This window comes from Ambystoma mexicanum, chromosome 13 (assembly GCF_040938575.1).
Source record: "Ambystoma mexicanum isolate Mex_15411 chromosome 13, UKY_AmexF1_1, whole genome shotgun sequence".
In the NCBI taxonomy this organism is placed as follows: Eukaryota; Metazoa; Chordata; class Amphibia; order Caudata; family Ambystomatidae; genus Ambystoma; species Ambystoma mexicanum.
In genome coordinates, this window is record NC_090938.1 from 587,075,875 (window position 1) to 587,094,074 (window position 18,200).

At 46.1% G+C, this 18,200-nt stretch overlaps 1 protein-coding gene across 1 annotated transcript in view; it reads right to left on the reverse strand.

Annotated features, from left to right (window-relative positions):
• Positions 1-18,200, reverse strand: part of DHX8 (DEAH-box helicase 8) — a 429,571-nt gene that overhangs the window by 267,985 nt on the left and 143,386 nt on the right. Inside the window, exon 9 of the mRNA XM_069634412.1 lies at positions 6,692-6,779. Within this exon, the coding sequence (XP_069490513.1) occupies positions 6,692-6,779 (88 nt within the window). The remainder of the gene's footprint in view (positions 1-6,691; positions 6,780-18,200) is intronic.

The following is an 18,200-nucleotide window of genomic DNA, read 5'->3' on the forward strand; positions in this document are numbered from 1 at the left end:
TCTGCAAGTGACATTGGGAACAGCAAACTCACAAAAAATGTTAGCAGTTATGCAGTTATACGTTATGCAAGATCTGTCATTAGAATAAACTCTTGATGCTGAGGGCTGAGCGTGGACATGTTTTCTCAGTATCCTCAGTACTCCTCAGAGGTATTCTTCCTTTACTCTCCTTCCCCCAGAAGCTCACTGTCTCCAGGGCTCTGGTTCTCTAGGCTGGACTACAGCAACAGCCTCTTTCTAAATCTGCCTGCCTCTACTCTCTGCCCTCTACAACTCATACAAAACAGGACTGCAAGACTTGTTCTTGGCCTCAAGCCCTGGGATCGCATCTCCCTAGGACTGAAGTCTCTGCACTTGCTCCCAGTGGCGGTGATGATTAAATTCAAAACCCTCTGCATTGTCCACAAGGCCTTCTGGGGCCTGGGACCTCAATACCTTCAAGTCTCTTCCTAAATATCTTCCTTGTCGAGCTCTTCGCTCATCCGCCTCCAACTCCCTCAGGGTTAGTCACTTCTCCAGGCAGCGAGTTGGTGGTAGATCTCTTTCTTCTGCTGGGGCCTCCCTCTGGAACAGCCTCCCTGCCTCTCTGAAACCTGAGAACCATTTCCGGTTGGGGAAGCACCTCAAGACCTTCCTCTTTGCTACTCCTTTCTCTCCTCCTCTCCCCTGCTGAATCTGATCCTGCACTGGTTTACCCTTGCACTCAGGGACTGTTCTGTATCCCTACAGCCCCTACTAGCACTTGCCACCAGCTGGCTGCACTTCTATTTTATTTAAATCTCCTGAGTGAGTGACCATTTATACCACTCACTCTGTTTCTCTGACTGGGATATTTTGATTCTTACTGTTTAATTAATGGAGTCTGGTAAACTCCATAGGAATCTGCTTTTGCATAGTGACACACAGCACCTGTTAGGCAAGAATGTATGCAGTACCTTTTGGGAGACTACACCAACCTTGTCCTCCTGGCAATAGGTAACCCAACCTTTGGTAGAAGTCTGTACTACACAGGTTGGTAGTGTGGCTGAGCAGCCAGGCTTATCTCAAGAGGGGTCATCGTGAGCAGTAGGGTTTTTACGAGGATTCACAGTGACAAGTGTTCAAATAAACTCTTACACTCAAGGTTTCTTGATTAAAAAATGATTTAACAGTCAGTTGAATAAGCCTTCTTTAGAAGGGAGCAATATATATATGTAACACAAACATACACTTCAAAATACACACTCTTGATTTATCTTAATCAGCAGGTACCCATTTGGGATGGCACACAGATTCTTCCTACACCCCGAGGTGACAAATAACTAGGATACTGTGGACAATAATATATCACTGGTACATTTAGAGCAATACTGAGATTGGTGTCAAAGAAAAGGGGTTGGAATAAAACAAAGGTCAAACAAATATTCTAAAGCAGGTAAGTACTTTTGAACCCCAATGCAAAGTAAATTAACGCTTTCGTGGAGGAACAGCACAAGGTACAGCACAAAGTCAGAGGGAAGAAGAGTCTTTCAGGGAGCCAGGCCAGTCAATGTTAATTGAACAAACGTCTAGGTGAGCTGAAGCACTCCTTGCAGGTAAGTAAAAGTCTTGCACAATGTTTTAGAAGTCTTTGTAGAAAAATAGAATCTCTGTAGGGCCACAAGCTGGAAAGCTTGTGAGGGGCAAAGCTGCAAGCAACTCTGCAAAAGCAACCAAGACATGTCTCAACTGAACTAGCAAGGCTACACAACAAGAGGTAAGTCCCCTTAGTTTACAGTACCTTTTGATTAGAAGAAATGGGTTCCAGTTGGCTTCTGTTCCTGTGTAGATCTACAGATCCTTTATTCCTGGGCCTCAGTCGTGGGGACAAGAAAGAGGACATCTGGGGACTCCTGCACTATGAATGGAAGGTTGGCGGCAGCAATGGGCAAACTTCAAATCAGCGGCACTTCACGGTTTCAGCTCCTCGCGTCTCTAGCAAATAGCACCACTGCGGTTCTCGGATGCCACTTCAGACTTTCCTCACATCTGTGGTCCAGCACTCTGATGAGGTGGCTCAGGTTTGGTTAGTTCTGCTTCCTGGGAGTCCAGAGGATCTTCCAAAAGCTTGGTCCCGACAAAGACACTCACTCGATTCTGGTGTTTCTCTCCCTGGCACTTCGGTTCCTGCAGCAGCAATGGAAGCACAGCCAGCTCCGAGAGGATTTCTAGATGAGCTCGTCTTGGGGTTGATTGGTCCCACCAACCCAAGGGGAGAAGTCGTCCTTTGACTTCAGCACTGCAGCAGGGCTTCACCTGGTAAACCAACGGTCCAGGAGTTGCAGCAGGTGTCTCTTCCAAGTTCTTCTTCGGATTCCTTGGTCCATTGGTCGACTCTGCCTTCCAAGCAAGTTTCTCCCATTCATTTGCAGTCTAGTTGTCAATCACATAGAGTGGCTGTCCTCCAAGAAAAGCCAGCCAGTCAATCACCTTTGGGTGCATTCCTGTAACCAAGGGGATTAAGCACAGGGAGTTTCGGCCACCTCCGTCACTTTCCACCCCTGCCAGAGGCGGGCTTCACCAGTGAATCCAACAAGAAATTACTAAAAAAAGAAGACCGGCCCATTGGGCACCCATGGGTCCTTTGCTACAATTGCAGCCCACAGTAGAAACACAATGGTAGGAAAAAGTATACCACTGCCACCAGCCATTGATTGTATAATTGTAGAAAGGGTAACAAAAATGTTACATGAGAAACTAGACAAAGAGGATGCTAAGTAACCCCTCCAGCACCCTATTGTAAGATAGTGTGTGCTGGGTCTAGAAAATCTGAGAGACTTCCCTATGTCACTGCACTGAAGCTGCTGGGTGCCACAATGTAAAGGTGATGCCTATGGAGTTTGTCAGACTCCAAAGTCAAAAGAAACACAGTCTAAATCACAGAAAAATACCTGAGTGTGGGAAAAGGGTCTCACTCTCTCCAGGTTAAAAATGAAAAGTCCTGCAAATGTGTTAGGGGTCTCTAAGGTAGAAGGGAATTAGCACATCTGAGAATTCTCCCTAACAGCACCCTCTGTGCAGTGCCACTGAAAGTCCCTTGGATTCCTCTTAATGTTTAAATAAATTTTCTTGTGTGAACTACAGTTCCCAAGAAAAGTGAGATACCTTTGATCTTACTTAGCTTCTCTTTTGTGGGTCTACCACACACCACCCTATGTGAAGTGCTGGGGGGGGGGGGGGGGTGGAGGGTTACACAGTAACTCCTTAACTAACTTCTCATGTAACTTTTTATTACACTGACTGACTTAAACGGCTGGTGGCAGTGGTTACTTTTACTACCTTTTGTAGGCAGGGTACTAGCAGGCTGATTTCTCAGCTGCAGTACAGCACCCATAGTTGACCATTTTCCAAAAATGGTCCCCGTCTTCTTTATTTGCCATTTTTGGTTTGTCAGTTCCTTCTGGGCTTTTACTTTATCATTTAGATTAGGTTAGAGTCCTTTGTGAGTTTTGCCTTTGGCGGTCCCTGAAGCCCTCCCAGGCTCCAGTGTATCTGGGAAGGCAAGAAGTGAAGGAGGAGCCTGAACCTTCACTGGCCTTATCAGTAGGAATGTCTGGATGAAACCAGCTCCAACTGGGCAGCTGGCTGTTCCGGAGGACACCCAACCCCCAGGTAATTGATAGCTGTGTGCTTGTGAATGAATGAAATTCTGCATAAAAGGCGAGGATTTTGGGACTACAGACAGTCTCGACCAGTGGAACACGACTAGCAGAGATGCCAGCACACCTTCCAGGACAGAGAAAGCACCGGTGAAGCCTTGCAGCTGTGATGACCCTGTTTCACATGACAGGGAATATCTGCCAAGGAGGACTTCCTTCCTCCCTTAGGCTGATGAGACCAACTAGCATCGAGACCTGCTTCATTTTGGCTCAGCCCCGGACTTCCTGCGCTGCAAATCCCAATACCCGGGGTACCTGGACCATCCTTGAGTGCATTGTCTTCCAAGGAAGAAATCCGGCTGAAAAATGCAGGCATCCGTGGGATCCTAAAGAAGCAGGAATTATTCATCAAAAATCCCCTCACCAGAGTTCAGGACCGAGTGACTGAGGAAAATCCAACCAGGGATATTCGGTTCTCCTTGGCGCAGAGAAAAAGGCACCAAAACCACAAAGAGCCGCTGAAGTGAGTGGAATCCTTTGCCGCAAAGTCCCTCTCCAGAGTGCTGCAGCAGAAGCCTGCCAAAGGTCCCCTCTTTTGTCACCACAACCAATGAGCAGGAAAGCAGGGTCTGCATCGCTGCATCAGGAAGGAAGGTAGTTGGAACATCTTCATTTTTAAAGTATTGTGGGGCTTGGGATGTAACTGCCTTGTGCCATTTTCGGTGCTTCCTAGCTTGGGAAGTGCTGTTTTAACCCATCTAGAGTTGCCCTCCACTCACTTGTGCAGGACCTTCAGCTTTTGCACCCTCATGTAGGATCCTCTTGAGCTCCTGGAATTCTTCAAGAACTACTGACTGTGTGAATAACGTTTTCTCCAAAGAATTGCATCAGAACTAAAACTATCCACTTGACTTTGGTTATCTTGGTTTCCTAAAGGCTACTCTTCTCAACCCTATTGGATTTGGCAGTGCTGGTTCCACTATAGGTTTTTAATTGAGTAACAGTTGTTTCTGCTGGGAAACAGACTACCTACATCCCTCTGGGAGAAAAGACTATTGTAACAGTTGCTACAGTGTGTTCTATCCAACTCTGAAACCTTCCCTCCAAAACTCAATGTTTAAAGGTGATATATGTATAAGTGCTATTACCTAACCTGATTGAGGTGTGCTGAAACTGTAGCACAGAAAGACATTACTCTCCTGCATTATTGGTTCTCATATTAATTTAAATCCATAGTCCATTGAATGTGGTTAGCTTCTGCCTTTTCAGTTTGATTTATTTACCTTGTGTATAAATACATAAATAATGTAATATAACTTGGTGTGTGAGTGTTTTCTTGGATCCTTGGGTTTACTGATTTCGGTGTACTGCTTTACAGCTCACATTACCCCTTCTAAGATAAGCCTAGCTGCTCAGCCACTCTACCGACCCGTGTAGTACAGGTCGATATTAAGAGTTGGGTCCCTGATACCAAGAGATAAGTCTAGTCTCACACCAGTTGGACTTAAGAAAAACTTACCCAACATCTGGCTACAGAACACCAACATTTAAAACAATCTAAGCAAGCCTATTGTAGCACATTAAGAAGAATAGGGTAAGTAGAACAGAATTGGAGAACATGTAAGAAGGAAAGAAGTTAGAAACACCATACAGAGTCTTCTAAAATAAGACATAAAATAAGGCACTACCAACTTAAAATTAATTTACTTCTCTAGCTAAAGAAGTGGAGCTAGTGCCATTAGTGTCACAGATCCCAATGCAATTCTTTTCAGAAGGCTAGAGGTCTTTAAATAATTTAAAGGGGGTCTGAACAAGTGTGACAAAGCAGACAGGCAGTTGCAAGTAGGGTGTTACTTTCTTTAGGACCTGGAAATGGAAGTGGGCCTTTTGAATTTCATGTTGATTTCCAGCATAAAAGATAGTTGGTCATCAGCCGTAATGTCAAGGTTTTCATCTATGCCTGATGGTAAGAAGACAAGTGGCATTGCAAAGCAGATGGTTTAAGTGCATGCCAATCTAATAGAAAAACTTAAGGGCTGGGTAGCTGATCCCCTGTGCAGTTTAAAAGTCATGTTTGGATAAACACTTGCTAAACTGTACATTGAATCCCAGATCCTGCCTGTTACAGTTGCATACAAAACAAAGGATTGAGATGTTTGGGTTAAGCAGCGTGATTGATGTAGATTCACATAATTTGCCTATTCCTAATCAAAATATGGCAATACTGTTATTTATTTATTTTTTACAAAAAAAAATGTAAAAAGGCCAGATGGAGGTCTGGGAATTATCTCCCTTACATTGCTAAAATAAATTGAAAGATGACTAAGAATTCCCCAAAGATGCATTTTAAAATGACTTTTGCCCCCAGCCCTCTGACACTGTACTAATAGACATGACAATTTCATCACATGCGGGTATAGCCTCCATCTACAAAACAAAATAGTGAGTAATGCAATGATAAACTTTGGGAAATATAATTCAGCATTCCAGTTGGCAAAGGTCCTTAGAGAGTGCCTAATTATTTCCAGAATCAACATAAAGAGGAGGATAGGCAATTGACTATTAGAAATGAAATGATATTTTATTTATATCGCGCTTGTACACAAGTGTTTCAGAGCGCGACCAGACAAAAGGGAGGGGAACATGGGAGAACAAAAAAGAAAACAGCAATCTTACTAGGCCCAGTGACATTAAGAAAGCGCAAGTGCATGGAATAGGGAAAAAGGGGAATGTGGATGGAAGGGGGGCGGGAGGGAAGTGGAAAGTGAGGAACAGAGGGGAGAACATAATAAATACTAAAATATTAAACGGCAGTATTGTTGAAGTTGCCCACTGCCAACATATTCTAAGTTATTCAAACAATTTTTGAGAATAAGGTGCGTACGCAGCTTTAGGAAGAAGGAAGAAATGGAGTGCTTAAAAAGTCATAGGGGGAAGGACATGGCAAGAGAAGCAGAGATACCTGGGAGCAGAGAGCTAAAAATGGGGACTGGGAAGGGAACTTGGCAGCAAGGAATCTACAATCAGCAGGAGAGGGAACACCCAGTCTCAGGTTAGGACGGGAGCAGAAGTACCTTCTTCATCATCTACTTTCGGTAGTATTCCAGTTTCTTCATCAAAATCTGGAAATTCCTCCTTCGACAGAACATTGGCTGCAATCATCTAAAGAAAAATAAGGGTACACTATTAAAACAGAGTGAAATCTTTGTCCAATGAACGTCCACATGTACGGCAGGCTACAAAACACACTATGGGCCTAGATGACAATTGTATTCATTCCTTCCTGTCAGACTGCTCTGTTAAGAAGTGCACACAAGGGGCTTCATAAAACGATCCTAGAGGCAATACAGAAAACTCCAACTCTTAGTATGATATATGTCATTTATAACGTGCCTGTACACCCGTGTTTCTAAGCATGACAAGACAAGGAGGGAGGACAAGACAACCTACCCATCTTACTAGGCCGTGTGTCTTTCATATCGTGCAAGGGCAACAGCGAAAAGGTCCAGGTGGAAGGGGTAGGGGACATGCCAGATAGGGAAAGGGGAAGTGCAATCTGGGCAGCATTGCTCCGAGTGAGTGCGGCCAGGGCAGCGCAGCTCTGGGAGTGCAAGGAGACAGGGAGCTGTAGTGGTTACAGTTATAGCCCCAAAGTGCAAGGAAGGCCCAGAGGCAGTGCAGGGGAGACAGATCATGGAGGAGCCTGGTAGCCAGTGAGAATGGGGGCAGCCAAGCAACCAGTCGGCCCAGCAGACAGGTAGGTCAGCAGGGGACAGAGAAAGCAGAGGTGAAAAGGAAGGCCTTGAGCAGCTACCAAACTTCAGGTGGTCCGACTCAAGTTTGAGAAGGGCAGGGAGGCGATTCCAGAGGAAGGCACCTGCAGAGGCGAGAGATCTAGAGTTGGAGGCAGCAGAGCGAACGGATCGAGAAGGAAGGTATTTTGGAAGAGAGACAGTTGGATGTAGTGTGGCCCTGTCCCCAGAAAGCCTTGTGGAAGATGCAGAGAGTCTTGAACTTGATCCTTGCAGCCACCAGGAGCCAGTGGAGAGATTTCAGGGCTGTAGATATAACAATCCCTGGGCTTGAGGCCAAGGATAAGTCTTACAGTCCTGTTCTGGATTAGTAGCAGAGGGCAGAGAGTAGAGGAAGGCAGATTGAGAAAGAGGCTGTTGCAGTAGTGCAGCTTAGAGAGAACGGTATCCAGTGATTTTATCGCCACAAACAATACTATGGCAAAAAATAAATGTTTTTTTAAAAAACATTTATTTGCACTACACGTGGGGTGTGGGTTAGGGTAGTAATTTATTTAATGGGGGAGAATGGGGTGGCTTTGGGGGGGGGGGTCCCCCCCCCTCCCGCATATAAAAAGCTAAAAAAAAAAAGAACAAAATGTAAACTGTATTTTCACCACAATATTTTGGACGCAGTAAAATGACAGAACCGAGAGAACCAGGGCTCTGGAGACAGGGAGCATCTGGGGGAAAGTAAGAAACGGAAGAATACCTCTGAGGAGGTGCCACTGATAGTGAGCCTTCTTGGCAAGGTTTGTGAGGAGAGAAGTAGAGAGTGGAACCGAAGATGACACCAAGATTTTTGTCTCACAGAAAGGCGAAGAAAGAGGGCCCAAGGAGGGTGGCCAGAGTGAGAGGGAAAGCAGGAGCATGGGTCTCGATGAGAAAGATCTGTCTTATTGGCATTACGTCAGAGATCGCAGGAGGCGCACCAGTCCTGAATCGCGGATAGACTGTCAGGAATGAGCGAGAGAGGAGAGCAGGCTGAGGGGAGTCTGAAAGAGCAGAATGTCATGCGCATAACACTGACAGTTAGAGAAAGTAGAGATCAGGTGGGCCAAAGGGGCTAGGTAGACATTGAAGAGCCAGGGTGAGGATAGAGTGGAGAGAGGTGGTGGAAGGTTAGTCCGGGAGGAAGGAGGTCAACCACCCCAGGGCTTGAGCCATGATGTCCAGGGTCACGCTGAGTCAATTGATCAGGATGGTGCGATTGACCATGTTAAAAGCAGATGGCAGGTCAAGGAGGATGAGGATAGAAGGAAGGCTGGAGTCAAGCTTAGAGAGCAGATCTTCACGGGTGTTCAGGAGAGTGGTTCCCATGCCTCTGGCCACTCTAAAGCCAGACAGATGGTCATGGAGACAACAGATTATGTGTGGAGCGTAAGCTGGTAGTGTTGGGGAGAATTCTCATTTCTGTGCCAATTCCCTTCAAGATAAGAGACCCCCAGCTCTTTATCTGAACTTTAATTTATTTCTACCCTCGAGTGAGTAAGACTTTCTCACACCCTCATGTATTTTTGATCTGATTTGGACTCTGTCTTTGTTTTTGGAGTCTGACAAACTCCATAGGCATCTACTTTTTGTATGGCGACGCACAGCACCTTCAGTGCAGTGTCACAGATAAATCCTTTAGATTTCTCATAAGGTTTAAATAGCTTTTCATGGGTGAACTAAAGTTCCCAAGAATAGTAAAGTGATTTTGACTTTACTTACCGTTTTCCTATGTAGGTCCAGCACACCCCATCTTATGTGGAGTGTGGGGGGTTACTTAGTAGCCCCTTTTCCTACTTACTCATGTATAACTTTTTATTTTACCCTCACTACTTTAAATGCCTGGCGGCAGTGGTTTAATTTTCCTACCATTGTGCTTTTCTACCGCAGGGTGAATCCTCAGCTGCAATATAGCACCCATGGGTGACCATTGTGTCAAAATGGCCCCAGTCTTCTTTTTTCACCATTTCTTGTTTGCAAGGTCTTTCTTGGGTTTTACTATGCACGCCAAACCAGGTTTAACCCTTTTGATCAATTTGCTTTTGGCGAGCTTCAGTACTGAAACCCCCTCTGGCTCCAGTGTGTCTGGCAGGGCAGGAAGTGAGGGAGGTGCCTGAAACGTCGCCGCCCTTAGTCTCCTTGATTACCTGAATGCACCCAGTCCTGATTGGCTGGCTGTCCTAGTAGGACAGCCTCCATGCTGTACGAGTGACAGCTAGGCTGTGCATAAATGGGAGAAACCTGCATAAAAGGATAGGCTTCTTGGACTGAAGACCGCGTCAACCACTGGAAGACCAATTCGAAGGAATTGTGAAGAGAAGCTTGCTGCATCCTCCTGGACCGCTGAACTGCCCGGTGAAGCCCTGCTGCTGTGCTGAAACTCCTTTTCCTAAATTGACGAGATGCTCCGGAAAGGACAACTTCTTAACTTGGGTTAGTGTGACCAACTAACCCTGTGACAAACTTTGCTGGAAGACCTTCCCCAACTGGCTGTACTTCTTTGCTGCTGCTGGAAACGAGTGCCAGGGGTCGGGAAATCCATAGTCGAGTGCAACGTCTGTAAGCCGGCAAAAGCTCCAGGAAGATGTTTATGTTAAAGGATTTGTACAGCGCACTATCACCACCGGAGTGGTCCTCTGGCGGATCTGAAAAGGAAAGAGGGTTGAGTGAGTTAGTGGGACAGAGCGGGAACAGTGCAAGGGAGCAGTGATGTGCTGTTGGCAGCTCCAGTTCGGTTAGCACCGTTCGCTAGGCTTAGGTGTGCTTTTTGGTTAGTATCAGTCATGTTCTGTTGTGCGAGGATATGTGTGATTTGTTTTGTTGTTGCAGTGTAGTGAAGTTTGTGCGGTTTGCTGTGCTTTAGGGGTGTGGTTGTGTTTGGTTAGAGTTTGAGAGGGTGCAGAAGGATGAGATTGTTAGTGGGTTGGTTAGTGGCCTCGCTGTCAGGGAGAATTCTCAAAAATGTGCCAGTTCCCTCCACCTTAGAGACCCCCAGCAACTTTGCTGGATTTTGAGGGCTTGATTTTTTTTTTTAACCTGTAGAGAGAGCGACCCTTTTTTCCCCACTCTTTCATGTATTTTTATGTGATTTCATACAGTGTGTTTCTTTTGGTTGTGGAGTCTAACCAACTCCATAGGAATCATCTTTTACATTGCGTCACACAGCACCTTCAGTGCAGTGGCACAGGGAAGTCTTCCAGCTTTCCCCAAGGTTTAAATGCCTTTCTCTGGGATCAACTACTGTTTCCCAGAGCAGTAAAGTGAATTTGACTTTACTTACCATTGTAAATTGCTAGACCCAGCACACACTATCTTATAATAGAGTGCTGGAGGGGTTACTTAGTATCCCCTGTGTCTAGATGCTCATGTAACATTTTCATGTTACCCTGTCCTCATTTGAATGGCCGGTGGCAGTGGTTTTGTTTTGAACTACCATGGTCTGCATTCACCGGGACCGTTCGCGGACCCGGTAAAGCAACCGCAGAAGCCATCTTTTTGAAAACGGTCCGCTGTCTTTTTCTTTTGCCAATTCTTTTTGGAAAGGTCCTTCTAGAGATTTTCTCTGCGCGCCAAACCAGGTTTAGTCGCTTTGTTCATTTAAAATTTGGCGGGGTTTCCGAGTGAAACCTGCCTCTGGCTCCAGAGTGTCTGGGTAGGCAGAAGTAAGGGAGGTGCCCGAAACTCCCTGTGCTTAGTCTCCTAGGAGACCCAAATGCACTCTGTGGTGATTGGCTGACTGACTGTCCGGCAAGGACAGCCGCCCTGCTGGGTGAGTGACAGCTAGGGTGGAATGAATGGGAATGAAATGAATTGGGGAGTCTTTTGTCTTGGAAGGCAGAGACCACTGGACGAAGGAACCGAAGAAGAACTGGAAGAGGACAGAGGACGCCTGCTGCAACTCCTGGACCGTTGGTTTGCCTGGCGAAGCCCTGATGCAGTGCCAAAATGCAAAGTTCGCATTGACAGAGAAGCCCCTGCAAGGACGACTTCTCCCTTTGAGTTGGTGGGACCAATCAACTCCAAAGTAAGCCACCTGGACACCCATCTCTGAGCTGGTTGAATTTCCTCATTGTTGCTGCAGGAAACCATAGAGCCAGGGAGAGGGACAACAGATTGTGTGTGTTACTTTTAAGCTGGCCTAAAGCTTTTGGAAGATCCTCCAGACTCCCACGAAGCAGGACTGACCAAGCCTGAACCCCCTCAGCAGAGTGTGGGACCCCAGAAGCTAGGACAGTCCACCTTGACAGCCAGGAACCGCATTGTTGCCATTTGCGGTAGCTGAAACGCGAAACAGCCACTGTAAGTGAAGTTTGCCGGTTGCCCGTTTTGACAGTCCCAGTGCATGGCATGAGTCCCCCAACGTCCTCCCTCTTGTCCCCATGACTGAGGCCTAGGAACAGTGAGATCTGCATAGCTGCACAGGAACAGAAGTCATCAGCTGCATCTTTTCTTCTTTACCAAGGTACTGTAAATCAAGTCTAAGAGAACTTTCCTCTTACTGTAGAAGTGCTTGTAACTTCCACAACTCACAAGTCTAATCAGCTTGTGGCCATACATTTGATTCTTCTTTTCATCAAAGACTCCTAAGAACGTGTGCAAAGACTTTTCCATTTACTTACCAGAAGTGTTTTATCCTATGCAATACTCTAGCCCATTGACTTTGGCTTATCCTATTGAATTGAATGACTCTTCTAGTGAACTCTAAAAGTAATTGCACTGCTTATGAATATTTGTGGTCTATTGTGTTCTAATAACCTTTGCCTTTTACCAACTTTTAAGAGTGTTCTGAATGCAAACAGTAAGATATTAATGTCCCCAGGACCCTTGTTACTGAAGTCACCTGTGGGTGTAGGTTGTGTCTGTGGGCCACCCCAAAAGGGTCTCGTCTGATTCAGAAACTCAGAGTGTACAGTACTGAAGTGTATATGTGCGTTACTAATATATTGCTCCCTTCTGAAGAAGGCTTTATAACTGACTGATAAATCAATAATGGTTTATGCAAGAAACCTTGAGTGTAAGAGTTTATTTGAATACCTGGAACTGTGAATTCCTATGCAACTCCACTACAGCTCACATTTCCCCTCTTGATATAAGCCTGGCTGCTCAATATGCTACCAAAACTGTAGTACAAGCTTATACCAAAGGTTGGTTTCCCTATACCTGTAGTCATAGTTGTTTGTAGTGTTCCCAAAGGGTACTGCATTCAAACTTTGCCTAACACTTGCTATCTAGATGTGATACATGCCAAGTTCCAAATTCTTTCTAGATGTAGCGCGTGCATATCTCCACATTTCTATCTAAATGTGGCACTGACTAACATTCACAATCCCAACCAGATGCGGCGCAACCTAATATTCACAATTATATCTAAATGTAAACCTAAATATTGGCACTGGCTAGCATTCATAATCCTGACTAGAAGCGCCAAAAGCCAATATTCACAATTCTATCTAAATGTGGCACTGGCCAACATTTACAATCCTGTCTCAAAGCAACGCAAGCCGACATTTGCAATCCTGTCTAGATGCGACGCAAGCTAATATTCGCAATTATATCTAAATGTGGCAGTGGCTGAATGGAAAAGAGCCTGTAGCTGCCGACCTCCGAACTGCTGTGCAGGAGTCCTCCAGACGTCCTCCCTCTTGTCCCCACGGCTGAGTTTCTCCGTTGAGACTTGCAGTAGCTGCTTCTAGAGTTGATCTCCGCTCTAAATTTTCACAAGTATAACAGCTTGTGGCTCAGTGATTTTCTACAACACACTCTCCAACTATGTGCAATAATGTTTGCTATCTAAGAAGGGCCTCAGCTCCACAGACTTTGCTCCAATTGACTTTGGCTGTCCTGGCTCCCATCAGACTCTTCTAGTCCACTGACTGATTCTTACTGTCCCCCTTAGGTGATGCATTGGTTTTTAACTAATATTTGCTGCAAAAGGTTTTTATCTAGAATTCATTGGAAGACTTAAGTGCCCACATGCTCTGAGAACCTGTTAACCTTTTTCCCTACTTTTAACCTTTCCTTTCTGCCAACCTTAGAATTTTACCAAGTGCAAAAGCGATATAAATGCCATTACTGTCCTAGTTAGTGAAGTCACCTCAGGGTGTAGGAAGTGTGTATGAAGCATCTCTAAATAGTATCTAATTGTTTTGTCTTGATTCTGAGGAAGTATTTTGAAGTGTATTTTTATTGTTGCACATTGCCCTTTTTAAAGAATGCTCATTTAAAACAGACCGTTAAATAATAATTTTACTAGAAAACCTCGAGTGTAAGTGTTATTTGGATACTTGTATTTGTGGATTCCGATGCTACAACTCACATTTACCCCTCTTGAGAAGTCTGGCTGCTCAGTCACACTTTCAACTTGTGTAGTACCGACCTAAACCTAATACCATTCTTGCCTAACATGTAGAAGGTCAGCTTTTCCAGGAGTTTGCCCAGGAAAGGAGTGAGAGATCGGGCAATAGTTTTCCGGACAGGTAGTGTCGGCAGGTGGCTTTTTAAGGAGGGGGTGCACAAGGACGTGCTTGAGGAGGGGAAGGATCCAGTGGTGAAAGAGTGATTGCAGAAATCGGCCAAGGCTGGAGCAAGGGTGTCAATGTAGTCCATGATGGTTCTGGACGAGCAGGCGAGAACCTGTTTGGACGACACTTTCATAGATCGGACTAGTCCAGAAACATTGTCAGGTGTTGTCAGAGAGAAAGAGGAGAAAGGAGGAGGAGAGGGAGAAACAGCCAGAGGGGCTCAGAGAGAGCGAGAGGATGAGGAGTGCAAGGACAGGATGTACTGAGTTTTAGTGGTGAAGTGAGAAGCCAGAGCTGTACAGAAGACCTGGGAGGGACCAAGAGAGGTAGAGACTGCAGAAGGATCAGCCAGCTCCTTGTAAATTTTAAAGAGTTTGGGCGTGTGGTTACAGGCTGCAGAGACGCAGGCTTGGATGTGGACTCTTATTGGAGAGGGTAGAGTCTGTACTGCATTTGGAGCAGACAGCCGGACAGTTTGTCATATGATGCGCCTGAAGCCCTCCACTTTCTCTCAGCCATTCTGCACTTGCGTTTCAGGGCGGCAAGGTCGTAGTCATACCAGCAATTGCACTTGGAGGTAGACATCAGGCGGATTCTCATGACAAGGGCAAGGATGTCAAGAGCATTGGCTATAGAAAGCTGCAGGTTAGAGAACGCTGAGAGTATGAGTCAGCCGCAGGAGTAGGAGGAGCAGAGAAAGCAGAGGGAAAGGCATCCACTGACAAGCTTCATGGGGCAAATGACAAAAAAGGTAGGTGGCAGTCCTGGGGCGGGTTTGCCTGAGGGCCAGAGTTTCAGGTGAGAGGAAAGCATAAAGTGGTCAGTCCAAGAGAGGAGTGGTGAGCGGGTTGGAGAGGGGGATGTCTGAGGAGATGAGAAAATCTAGGGTGTGTTCGGCAGAGTGTGTCGGACCAGAGAGTGTTTCGGACCAGAAGGTTGAATGGAAAGAGTGTCGCAGAGGTTGTGGAAGAGCCCAGCAGAGGGATTAGAAGCATCCAGGTGAATGTTGAGGTCTCTGACTGGTAGAGGCAAGGAGAGAGGAGGAGAGGTTAGCACCACTCAGAGGACGAGGGCAACCTGGCCAGGAGGCCTGTAGATGGTGGCAACAATCAGAGAGGTCAGGAGAACTGAACAAGTTACTTACCAACTGTAACGTTCTTTCGATTGGATGTTCCTCTCACGTATTCCTCAGCTTCGATATCTCGTCTCCCAGCTTTGCTGCTTAGGAAAGAAAATTTCACCAGAGGGCGCTGTGTTCGAGGCCGCGGAGTCATAGTCCCTCGAGGGCCGCTGTTGAGCTTCAACGTCATCCGCTGTATAAAGGGCTTGAGCAGCGCCTGTTACCTCAGTTCTGTTTTTACGGTGTTCACGGTCGCATCAGCTGATCATGCTTTAAAGTCTTCAGGCTCTTAAGGAAGTTCGAGTGCAACTGGCGGAAACTGGGAGGAACATCCAATCGAAAGAACGTTACAGTAAGTAACTTGTTCTTCGAAAGGATTGTGTCCCCCAACGTATTCCTCATCTTAGATAGGCTCCCAAAGCAGTAAGAATTTGGGTGAGGGAGTACCAGAAAATTAAATTATGGACTGAATGAAGGACAGCTTTTGCAAAGCGTCCTCCTTGATATGAAGTAGAGTCCAAGCAGTAATGCTTCACAAAGGTGTACATTGACGACCAGGTGGCCGCAGCACAAATATCCTGCACCAGGACACCCCTCTGAAGAGCCGTGGAAGTTGCCATGCCCCTGGTTGAATGAGCCCTTAATCCGTCTGAAGGCTCTTTTCCAGCTAATTTAGAGCACTCCAAAATTGCTATTATCCATCTGCATAGGGTTTGTTTAGACACTACAAGGCCCAATTCGTGTCCAGCATACCCAACAAATAGTTGGTCACATTGTCTAAGATTTGCCAATCTGGAAATGTAGAAACCGAGAGCCCTTTTTGGGCTCAGTCTATGTAACCTTTCCGCTTCCTTACTAGCGTGAGGAGGATAAAAATAAGGTAAGGTAATTTTCTGTGACAGATGGAAATCAGATTATTTTAGGCAAGAAAGATGGTTTGACTTTCAGAATAACTTTGTCTCTATGGAAAATGGTGTGAGGAGGCTTACAAGAAAGTGCCTGCAACTCACGTACCCTGCGGGCTGATGTTATAGCCACCAACAAAATTGTTTTAAGAGTGAGAAGTCTTAATGGGCAAGAATGTAAAGGTTCGAAAGGGGCACATGAGGAATTTTAACACTAAATTCAAATCCTACATGGGCACCTGAAAAGGTGTCGGAGGGTACACATTTGTTAGCCCTTTCAATAATTGGATGACTAAGGACATTTTAAAATAGGACACCTCTTCCGAGGAACGCTTAAAGATAGATAGCGCTGCCAGATATCCTTTTATAGTGCCAACTTGGAGCCCCAAATTGGCCAAGTGTAAGAGGAAAGAAAGTAATGTTGGAGTATCACATAAAAATGGATCCACATGCTTATCCCTGCACCAGTTACTGAACTTGTTCCAACGACACCGTTACAGGGATTTTGTTCCTGGCCTTCTGGCCGAAAGCAAAATCTCCATTACGTCATCCGGGAGGTCCCAATCCTTATATCTCAGCCTCTCAGAAACCATGCGTGAAGACCTCTGGACCTCTGGATGGAGAACCAGACCTTCCTCTTGCGAGAGAAGGTCCTCTCTTTGTGGAAGACATATTGGAGGGCAGATGGACATGTCCAAAAAAGTACGGGCACCATGTCCACCTGACCCAATCCGGGGCAATTAGGATCATGGTTTTCCTGAACTTTCTCAACCTCCTGATTACCTGAGGAATCAAGGGGACTGGAGGAAACGCGTAGAGGAGTGGAAATACCCAGTCCACCACGAACGCGTCTCCTAGAGCTCCTGTTGGAGGTAAAGTTTGCACTTCCGGTTGACACTGGTCGCAAACAGATCCACTTGAGGGGTTCCCCAAAGGGCGAAGATCTCTTGAAGGACTTCCTGAGCTAGCTCCCATTCGTGGGAGACTGTGCTATGCCTGCGTCCGCCGCTGTGTTCAGCTCTCCGGCTAAGTGAACTGCTGATAGAGAGATTCCTTCTTGCATTGCCCAGAACCAGAGCTGCATTGCCTCTCTGCACAGTGGGAGTGATCCTACGCCTCCTCTATTGTTGAGGTAGTAGATGGCCACTGTGTTGTCCATCATTATCAGGACATCATTTCCCTGTACAGAGGACAGAAAAGCCTTCAGCGCTAGTCTGATTGCCCTCAGCTCCAAAAGGTTGATGTGTAGTTTGGACTCCGATGGAGACCAACGACCGCTGATTGGTAGATCGTTGGTGTGGGCTCCCTCCCCTCCCCCGTGAGTGAGGCATCTGTCACTACCGTTATCTCTGACCGTGGTTGCCAAAAAGGTTCCCCCTTGAGGATATTTTTCTTGCAAGCCCACCATAGGAGATTTTGAGCCACTTTGGCCAGGACTTGCAGAAGATCTGACATCTCTCCCGATAATTGGGACCATTGAGTCCTGAGGGCCCATTGAAGGGATCTCATCCTCAATCTTGCCTCTGGCACCAGAAAAATGCAGAATGCCATGAGGCCTAGCAACCTTAGAAAGTCGAATGGCAGTAGATGTTGGGCATTTTGAAACTTTGTTACGATCTGCAGAATGTGGTGAGCTCTCTCCCCGGGAGGTAAGGCTTTCCTTGAGAAAGTATCCAGGACTGCTCCGATGAATTGGAGTCTTTGGAATCATTTGTGACTTCTTGTAATTGAGGGAGAAGCCCAGTCTGTGGCAGGTCAATACCAGATGTTCCTGGGCTGGTTCGGGTGAACTTGCCCCGATTAGCCAATCGTCCAAATAAGGGTAGACTTGAATCCCCCCTTCTCCGGATATACTCTGCCACCACCGCCATCAGTTTGGTGAAAACCATCGGGCGGAGGTCAGCCCAAATGCTAGAACCCGAAACTGATAATGAGAACCACCAATTGCGAACCTCAGGTACTTTCTGTGCTTGAGATGGATTGGCACATGAAAGTAAGAAGGTCCAATGAAACCTGCCAGTCGTGAAGCTGAAGAGCTTCAAGGATCTGAGAAAGGGTCACCATCTTGAACTTGTCCTTTCTGAGGAATTTGTTCAAATTTCTTAAGTCCAAGATGGGTCTCAATTCTCTGTCCTTTTTGGGGATGAGAAAATAAGGGGAGTACCAACCCTTGTTCCTTTCCGCTACAGGTAAATGTTCTTTTGCACCTTTCTCTAGCAGGGTTAAAATCTCCTGCACAAGGAGCGGGTCTGGAA